The sequence below is a fragment of the Lepisma saccharinum genome, chromosome 13, assembly GCF_977018435.1.
Source record: "Lepisma saccharinum chromosome 13, izLepSacc3.1, whole genome shotgun sequence".
NCBI lineage: Eukaryota > Metazoa > Arthropoda > Insecta > Zygentoma > Lepismatidae > Lepisma > Lepisma saccharinum.
The window spans coordinates 47,293,995-47,304,030 of record NC_139241.1 but is presented as its reverse complement, the minus strand read 5'-3'; the positions used below and the strand labels follow the sequence as shown (position 1 = coordinate 47,304,030).

The window sequence follows — 10,036 nt, the reverse complement described above, 5'->3', positions numbered from 1 at the left end:
GGTAAAACTGTAGGTCCATTCAGCCCAAAATGATAACAAAGTTAACAACTTTTTATGCGTCTGAAAATACGCTTCTATTGCTTGAGAATTGCGATAAACGTCGCTACTCGTAGTGTTTCTTTTAAAATCCCTGCATACAGTTAGTGAAACGTTCTGTTTTCTTTGCGACCAGCGTACAACAAGCTTTAATTATTACTTAAGAGAACGGAGTTTTTTGCGCACGCTTTGCTTACGGAAGAGCAGTTAGGAACACCTCACGAAGTTCGTCAGCAGACATCACCCACAATACATTGCGGAAGGAGGAAAACTGCGTCAACATGGCGGATCCACTTGAAAGTAAGTATTTGCTCTGGAAAAGAATACCCCTCACCAATCCTTTATTATTCATAATGATACATAGTTTGCTGTAAGTTTTCATCATGATTTTGAAGCGATCCACATTTACGGTTTATAATTGACATTGCATCCCTTCCTATCAATTTTCGACCTTGATGATTTGCCAAAACACAACTTGTTTACGTTTCCAATTTCTGGACTGTCAGTGGGTCAAGGACCGAAACAACATCGATATTCTGTTGTACAATATAAATTATTAACTTATGTAACTTTGTAATAACACATTTATAGTTTATATGTCACATATGATAAGTAATGCAAGCATGCATATTTCATATATTTTTACGTTTCTGGTGAGCACAGCTGTAAGACGGTACATTAATTCTTGAGTTTGGCAAGAATATTTCTGAAGGTAGAATAAATTGATAAATTAAGACATGTAACGTTAGAAGTATAGTTTATGAAAGCAAAAGTTTTAAGTACATGTTTTACGCATAGCTGTTTCTTAATGTGAAAAGTTGCATAATTTGTACAAGGGCTAAATATTACATATTTTAGAAATTTATTTTTAAGGAATTTATTATTAAAACGAACAATTAAGAAGTTCTGTTACATCAGAGAGGTTTATTATTACAGTTCTGGATAGGATGTAAGAATTCCAAAAGGCTAATTCAACTCTGTAGAAATACTCGGCATTAAATAACCAAATAATACGAAAGGAAGAAGCATCACGTTGGTTGTTTTTTTAGTGTACCTAAATAGTTGGATTGCTGGATGCTAAGCCCTCCATTATACAGGCGCCTGTTCGAAATCATATGAATTCATTACATGTCAAAATTAACATGCCCAAGAGGTATATTCTTGCAGAACAAATTTTGGGACCGTTTACCCACTGTACCCCTTCGAGAATTATTTTACTACTGTAAAAGTGGTTCCAGCGTTAGGAAAGCACAAATCACGGAGATATTTGATCCCAAAGTATGGCCCATGTAAGTTCAAACCTGCAATTTCGGAGTATTTTCGCAGCTTTTTGTTAATAACAACTGTTTGTATGCACACTAAAATAGCGAAAGAACACGTCGAAAATAACTATCAGTACCAAACCTAACACTCCTAACCTAACTACGTAAAATTATAGCTGATGTTGTGGAAATTCGTTTTGGGTGCTATATTTACTTGTGCAAACCTACGTAAGTTAAAACCTGCAATTTCGGAGTATTTTCGAAGCTTTTTGTTAATAACAGCTGTTTGTAGGCACACTAAAATAGGGAAAGAGCACGTCGAAAATAATTATCAGTACCAAACCTAACAATCCTAACCTAACTATGTAAAATTATAGCTTCTGTTGTGGAGTCGTTTTGGGTGCTATATTCACTTGCACAAGCCTTCAGGCTGTTCTGTACGCAGTAAAGTAACTTGCTAACAGACTTACTTTACTTCACAATAACATATTTCCGCCAGCGAAAATCAACTGAAAACGTTCATAAACAACCCTCTCTAGAGGGTCAAGGGTACCCAAATTTTCTCTCCTGTATGTGAGTGGGTTAGGCAAGTTTGCTTGCATTCCATCTTTCAGTAGTTACTTATTCTCCATTATGTGTATATATAACTTCTACTACCTACTTTTCACTATGTAATTTGTTCAGACTAGCTGCTTCCATGACTTAATATTACATTAACCTTCTACAAACATCAAATATTAATTCAAACTCATTTCCAAAATTTCAAATACTTTGCTTATTCTCTACATTGAGAAAACCAACCAGCATATAGAAGTCAGATCTTCATTATTATTAATATTATTTCATTTTTGTGAATAAGTTGGATTTCAGTTGAAGCAAATAACAGGGTTCCTAAAAGAAAGTGAAATATTAATTAGCTGTAGTGATAACATAATCACCTTGTAATCAAGGGGTTCTGGTTTCAGTACCTGGTGGAGACACATAGTGGTTCAGATTTCACTTTAAACTGTAGGCCCAGTCAACTGTAGGCCCAGTCACAATTAGCCTATCTGTGCATAAAAGTAGACTTAAAACTTTAAAAAAAGCTCATATCCCAGTAGGTATATCTGTATGTATATCACTACATAGTACATTGTGCAGTAACAATAATTTTTTTTCTTGAAATAGTTATGGTTGTTGATTTGCATTTATCAACTACCTTTTCACATTCATCTGCCAAATTGTCACTTAAATTTTATGTTGGTACCTTATTGGTGTTAGTTTCCAAATAAGTTTCTAAAATTTCATATTGATGTATTCCAAGATATTTTGTTAGATGAGAAAAGTCATAAGGTGGTTGGTAAACACTTTATTTTTCATGGTTTCTGATTTTACATTATCTTCTATTCTTTAAAAAAAGTTTGATATTCCTGCACGTTTATTTATAAGTTATTCAGCGTGGATTCCAATTGTGTGATTCTGACACCATTATGATACTCGTGATTTTCTGCATAATTCGAATTTTACACATGTCATATAGTACATGGCTTTCTGTTTTGTCATTCCATTTTTTTAGCAGAAGGATTTTTTTTCCATTTCATTCCTTACATGAGTAGGTTAGGCAGATCAGGTTAGCTTTATGATTATTCTTCTGTGTTCTTACCATGTTACTATTAATCTACTTTTTCAGTAGGTTAGGATTGTTAGGTTTGGTATTTTCACACTTCCCTTCATCTTTTGCATGTGTACATGACATTTTGTACACAAAGTAAATGCTTCAGACAGCATCAAGTTATGAGCACAGTCACTTTCACAACATACTTTTCATGACATCGTTGCTCACAAATTAATACTTTCCTGGGCCCATGTTCCTTTCGTTTTATTCCTATTTCATCATTCTACGAATGCAATTTTAAAATGGTTCTATTTCGATTTATTTCTGTTAAAACATACTGGGTAGTTTTAGCGATTACTTAAGATTTTGTTCAATATATGCTTTCGTAGTTAGGTTAGGCAGACCAGGTTTGGTTCTACTAGCATTAAAATAAAGTCCCTAAATGCATTCTACTAAGGTTCCGATTTACTTCGACATTCATTCCAACTAGTCTACAATACTTAAAGTCGCTTGTCAACGGAAAATACATTGGGTAACAGTTTCATAGATCGGAGAAACATTAAAATTGGATATTTTGTGTTTCGCATGGTTCATACTTACCAATTGTGTATTGCGGAACATAGTTCAAGGTGCTATTATGCTTTTTACACGAAAACAAACGCAATTTTTCACATTCTAAGTGCTTTTTTTTTATTCCTTTCTTTGCCTTCGGAACACACAATATGGCGGGCACATCTTGACTCACGTTGTGGCTATGCAGTGTTTCAACCTTCTTCACCGAAAAATACCTACTATCGTGTTTGTCACTGTTGGAAATTATACATTATGCACGGGTAGCTGACGTATAGCCCAGGTAGCTGACGGATAGCCCCACGAACCATTTCCGATAAGGTTAGGTTAGGTTTGGTTACGTTAGGCAAGCAGGGGCTTACGTGATCAAACGTTCGCAGCATCCGGTTGTCGTAGGGCAAGCAAATGAAAGCTATGGCAATCGGTGAGATATTTATCTTGAAAAATACATGATTTTCCGGTCAAATATATTCCACAATGAAAGAAAATACCTCGATGAACGTTGTAAACCTTGGAGAAACTCATTTCCGTCAGTAGTTTCTTGTGTAAAATCGAAGAAATGTGTCTCCGATGTATGAAACTGTTACCAATGCATTGTCCATGGGAAGCGCTTATGCTTGCATAAGGTAATTTTTAAGTTGTTTTTTTTAACATATATAACATTTTTTCGAAATGCAATCAGTGCTCATTACTTTAAGGAAGGTTCAAATTTCGTGTGACAATGATTGCCAAAATTTTACAATAATTAGTCTTCCTGCTAGGAGAATTTGAAAAAAAATCATAAAACAATTTCCTGCATTCTTGTAACATGCATATGAACTACAAACAACCTTTCTCCAGTATTCTGAATGTATTCCACATCCTCTCATGTAAAACTTGTAGAAATCATTACACAATTGAATAAGGAAGGTTTGACAATACTAAAAATGAATGTGGAATAAAGTTGGGTAATTATGTGAGTGACTATGCTTGTAAGTTGCACTGTGTGAAGCAGTCCTTTACATGGAGAGATTTATGAAAGTATGTAAATACCAATGCAATGAGGCCTAACAACAATAACTTACTTTAAATAACATAATAAGCATGTAATAGCATAGTTGTAATGTTAAGAGCACCAAATCTGATGCGTAACCTTACTGTTTGGCACACACAGGAGATGTAATGTGTAGAAATTTCAGTGAAAGATTCAGAACTCGAACCTGGGTCTCTGGCATACCGAGGTTGCTCTTTTTTTTCTCTGATTTTTCACTCTAGCTGGTTTACTTGAATGGTTTACGGTGCCTATTTCTAGAATGTCAACAGTGTTTCAAAGGCAACAGACCCTGTTGCAGTAGCAATTCGACTCAGGTTAAACAGAGACAACGGAATATGAGGTGAAATCTGGGCTTGCTCGGTAGCTTATTATTTGGAAGAGCAATGGCATGGGATACCAGGGACCTGGGTGCATTTTTCGTTGAATATTTTGGGTACTGCACACATAAACCTATTGAAATGGGATGTAAAAATCATGCAGTAAGCAATGAGGAAACCTGTTCAGTGTGTGCTTATAGACATGGATAGAATGTGATTCATGTAGAAAATGTATGCTTTATGATGATAATTAGAAATACATAATTGGAACCTAGCCCTTGGCATGGACGTTTAAAATAGGATGCACCCCCCCTCCCCATGAAATTTAAAATCAAACAAAGGTAAGTCTAGTTTACGTCCTTTTCCTAAGGAATACGTGTCATATATCGTTGGAAAGGTTATTGTATAAGGAATTGAACAAAGTAAATTCCAAGGCGAGGGAAAATTTCCTGGAGGAGAAAATCGAGAAAAACCGATGTTGTCCGCATATGCGTGATTGAACGTACTGAGGACATTTTTCGATGATGAAGCACATATTTAGGGGTGAAATAAGTGCTAATGGAACCTAACAGGCCTAACCTAACCTCGTAGGCATACCTCATTCCCGTGAATGGTTAGTGGGGCTATCGTGAACAGAAAGTGTAAAAAGAAAAACTTAATTACCCTAAGAGATGCCGGAGCGCTGGCTGTCTGCTAGCACAGTTTTGAACGATGCACTGAATTATCACTGAGGATAAACATATTTTATACTATCTAGAAGTTTTTGAACCTGTTCTTCTTTAACATGCATTCACAACGCGACACAAAGACGAGCATGCAGTGTTGTTAACTCCCATCGGTTACCACCAAAAGGCAAGAAGGACGTAAACTAGACTCTAGCTCAACCAAAAATTATATATTTCACACATGTAATTTCATTTCAGCCACTATATGTTAATTATTACATAAACATGATAAATTCATTTTTTTGAGGGGACAACACTATTATGGGGAAAGTGTGCCTTCCCCCCATCCCTGGAAAAAATACCTTGCTTGCCCCTTCCTGGAAAAAATCCTGCGGATACCCGTGGGCATAAGTAAGCAACAATTGCTGGCTTTGCTGGGATTTGAACCCAAATCTTAGTATAATATGCCATTACTCTGCTGCAATGTTTATCTCTGGTTTTGCGCATTTTTAGAAAAAGCATGCTTGTAGAAATAATACATTTCTCGACACCTGCGTGTATGCCTTCTTATGCTCTGTGTGATTTTTAAAGGTGAATCAGCTGCAGCACTGCTGTCGTTCAAAAATGGTGGACTGAGCTATGACAGCATCAAACAAGAGGAAGAGGACATTATAATGGACCCAGAACCAGAAGAGCCTCCGACTCTTGGACCAGAACTTCTTGGCCTTAAGAGGGTTGGGGAGGAGACTCCACCTCGTCCAAATGTAGGTGGACTTGTCCTCAATCGACGAGGAATGGTAAGTGATGCTAATTAAAGTGTACTGTCCTACATGCTTGCTTTTTATCTGTTTTCTGGTTGTGGGTCTTCATATCTGAGTCTTTATTGGATGCAGTTGACTTTTACCTACTGAAATCTCTAATACTGAAAACAGAACTCCTAAACAAAACTAATTGGCGCCAGGGTGGATAAAAATTATGATCTCTATTAAAAAAAATAATTTAAAAAAACATGCTTAAAATTCCTTGTATGGTTTTGGCACCATACTTATAGATATATGTTTTTCATAGAAATACTTTTTCTACTAAACAGCCCTGTAAAATATTTTAACAGTTTGATTAAAGCAAATAAAAATATACATAAGTATACATTTTTCTGTTGAATGTGTTATCGAAACTAATGATAATTTCAGTAACTTTTCTTCCGGTGATAATAATACATTCTGGATGTACTCATTGTAACTTAAATATTTTTACCGTCTTTGTAGCTGAATTTTGGAGATTTTTTTAAATAATAGTTTGAAAAATATCAGCTACCATGTTTATTTTACAGTTTAATGATAATGACACTATTTATGGTTTAACATGATTAGTATTTTGTATATTTTTCTACACAAATGTTTCCTACTTTTGCCTATAAAAATTATTGAATTTTAAATGAAGAGGAATCATATGAGCTTCACAACATCAGTACTTATATTTTATTTCCTTTAATTTCCTTTCTTAGAGACTACTAAACACTATTAAATGATTACGAGATTAATGTACTTTCACCAAAAAGTGATCCTGATATCTGCAAAATCCTTATGTACATTATACTATAATGAAAGTGATTTATTTACATCAGTGATTTAAAAAAACAATCGCCTAATTTCGCGATTTAAATTAATCCACCTGTCCGAGAGCCAGGACTATGCCATTGGGGAGACCCTTCACAATGCTGGATGAAGTCCCATTGCTGCTGTTTTCTGGTTTTCGAATTCAGAACCCACTACTTAAGTAGCTTCCCAATGGTCTTCACAAATCTGGTTGAATTGTTGTAAGTCCAGATAGGCTAATCGGCACTGGGGACCTGCAGTTTAAAGTGGGATCCGAACTACAATGTGCCTCCACTGTGTATTGAACCGGGGAACCCTTGTTACAAGGCAACAACATTACCACTACGCCATCAGGGAGACCCTTCACAATGCTGGGTCAAAACTGAAATTTTAGAGGCTCCCACCCAGGACCGGTTGCACCAAAGGCACAAGTGTTAGCCATTTTGCTGTGCAGGAGCCCTGGCACCAGCTCCAGTGCTTTAAATTAAACATTTCTTTTTTCATGAGCATACACATTGCTTTTTTTCTGGGAAGTTACAGTACTCAAAGTACTCAAGTTGGAAGTTAATCATAACAGCTAATGAAAAATCCTGTGCTGTATTCATTCGTGATAGTAAATTTATACATATTTATCTAAATTTTTTTAAACACAAACAAGGATTAAAATTTTGGTAAAATTTTCAAAGCCGGGAAACGTCTGTAACTCATTTATTTTGTAATTGTTGACATTCGTACTTACCTATTCTGCATTGCGAAAGATTGTTTAACAAGGGATTTACCTTTTTTTAACGAAAATAAGTTCCATTTTTGAGATATCTAGTTATTAATGAGTGCTAATTGAACCTAACCTAACCTCGTAGGCAAAGCTCATCCCCATGATGGTTTGTGGGGCTAACGTCAATGGTTTGTGGGCCTACCCATTGATGGTTGACGTTAGCACCAAAAACCATCCATGGGTCGCCCCACAAACCATTGACGTTAGCCCCAAAAACCATTGACTTTAGCCCCCAAAAATTCACGATAGCCCCATGAACCATCACGGGGATGAGGGATGCCTAAGAGGTTAGGTTAGGCCTGTTATGTTAGGTTCCATTAGCACTCACATACAAACATGAATTAACGGTGAAATAACTTGACCGATGAGAGAGAACACTTGTACGACCTATCACAAGTCTACAGAAACTCAATTACATAAGTACTTTCTCCTGTAAATTTGAAGAAATCCGTTTCCCGGCTTTGAAAATTTCACCAAAATTTTTTATCACCACCTTTGGATAAGATACCTGCACCATGTACTGCCAGAAAGAAAAACATAATTTATGTTCTTATTATATTTAAAGTAGGTGCAACGTGAAATGTGTACAAGTAAGAATGATTTTCTTAATTTCAATATGCTCATTTAGCTAATGCCCCTATGAAATTTCACAAATTGCCAAAAAAACGTGAGTTTCATGTGGAACATGCTTGACCAAATGCCCTTGCACTTTTGGACATTGTAGTGGGATGCAAGTGTATTGGTAGATTTTTTTTGTATTGACCAGAATTTCTCATCAAGTAATTTTTTTAACTTGATGCACATTTGGCAACTAATTTTTCTCATTTTTGCGCATAAACATGGTTCATACTAAATGCCATGTAAATATCAAAGACCAGTGCAAACGCTATGAATTAGTAGTAAAGAAGTTGTATTTATTATGACATCTCTATATGGTCACAGAATTACTTCCATGCCTCTTTGTACATTTGCAATGTGGTGCTGAGCACAGTAATGGGGGAGAATTCTTAACTACTACTATATTTTGGCCTCTTCCTAAGGAACTACTCAAAATGACATGGCTTCATTAATACTTTTAAGAGGGCAGGGTGAAACAAAAATGGTAAAAATCAAGAAATACCTTATCTTCACTAAGGATTGGATCGGCTGGCAAAATGTTTTGTTTTCAAGTGGAAACTTAAAATATCCAGGACTATCGAAAATTATCTTCATTTTATGCAGGGATAAAAAAAAATAATAAATAGGAAAAAACTCAACATAATTCAGGATCCAGCATTTTTTTTTTCAAATATGGTCTAAGAAAGTCATGACTTCAACTATCATAAAGCTACACATTTTGAAATATGATCTTAAAACATTTAATAATTTATTACAAGATGGGATTGAAAGTAATTAATTCTTGGGTACTACTTTACTATACCGGAGACACCTATCAATGATTTATTTCGCAATTTTTTACATTGCTAACGTACTATTCTGCATTGCGGAACATTTCTTTAGGTGAAATAATGAATTTCTAACGAAAATAATGTCTATTTGTTACAATAACTAGTACTTACTGTTGTTCCTTATTTCCCACAAACCTTCCACGGGCAGCCCCAAAAACAATTGACGTTAGCCCAAAAATTCACGACAGCCCCACGAACCATCACAGGGACGAGGTATGCCTACTAGGTTAGGTTAGGCCTGTTAGGTTAGGTTCCATTAGCACTCCTTTCGTTCAATTTAGCATATACGAACAATATGGGAGCGTATTGTGCTCTCGTGCAGAAAGCAAATGGCGGCAGCAACAATAGCGCGTCGGAAATAGATTTTCGTAGAAAACCACATGCGTTCGCATTAAAATGGATCAAAACTACATTCCCGAACATCAACAATGCTACAGAAAATGATTTGCGTAAGTACTTTCTCCTGTAAATTTGAAGAAATCCGTCTCCGGTATAGTAAAGTGTTACCAATTCTTGTGCTGGAGTGGCATTCCTGAGGAAGTGCTACCGGTAACAGCATGAATAACTATACTATACATTCTAATATATGACCAACTCTACCATATTGCCGCAGATTTTAAAATTTTGTTAGCAACAGTGCAATTTTTTTAAAAATGGCATTTTTATTATTCTGATTTAATGATACACATAATACAGAAAACATACATTAATAAACACATATTCTACTTGTTATTTTTTAAA

The 10,036-nt window shown here is 35.6% G+C and overlaps 1 protein-coding gene across 1 annotated transcript in view; it reads left to right on the top strand.

The window, feature by feature from the left end:
• Positions 1 to 274: 274 nt before the first annotated feature.
• LOC145997256 (protein lin-9 homolog) overlaps positions 275 to 10,036 on the top strand; it is a 35,955-nt gene continuing 26,193 nt past the window's right edge. The window contains exons 1-2 of the mRNA XM_083134107.1: positions 275 to 336; positions 6,069 to 6,274. Of these exons, the coding sequence (XP_082990233.1) occupies positions 318 to 336; positions 6,069 to 6,274 (225 nt within the window). The 5' untranslated portion in view covers positions 275 to 317. The remainder of the gene's footprint in view (positions 337 to 6,068; positions 6,275 to 10,036) is intronic.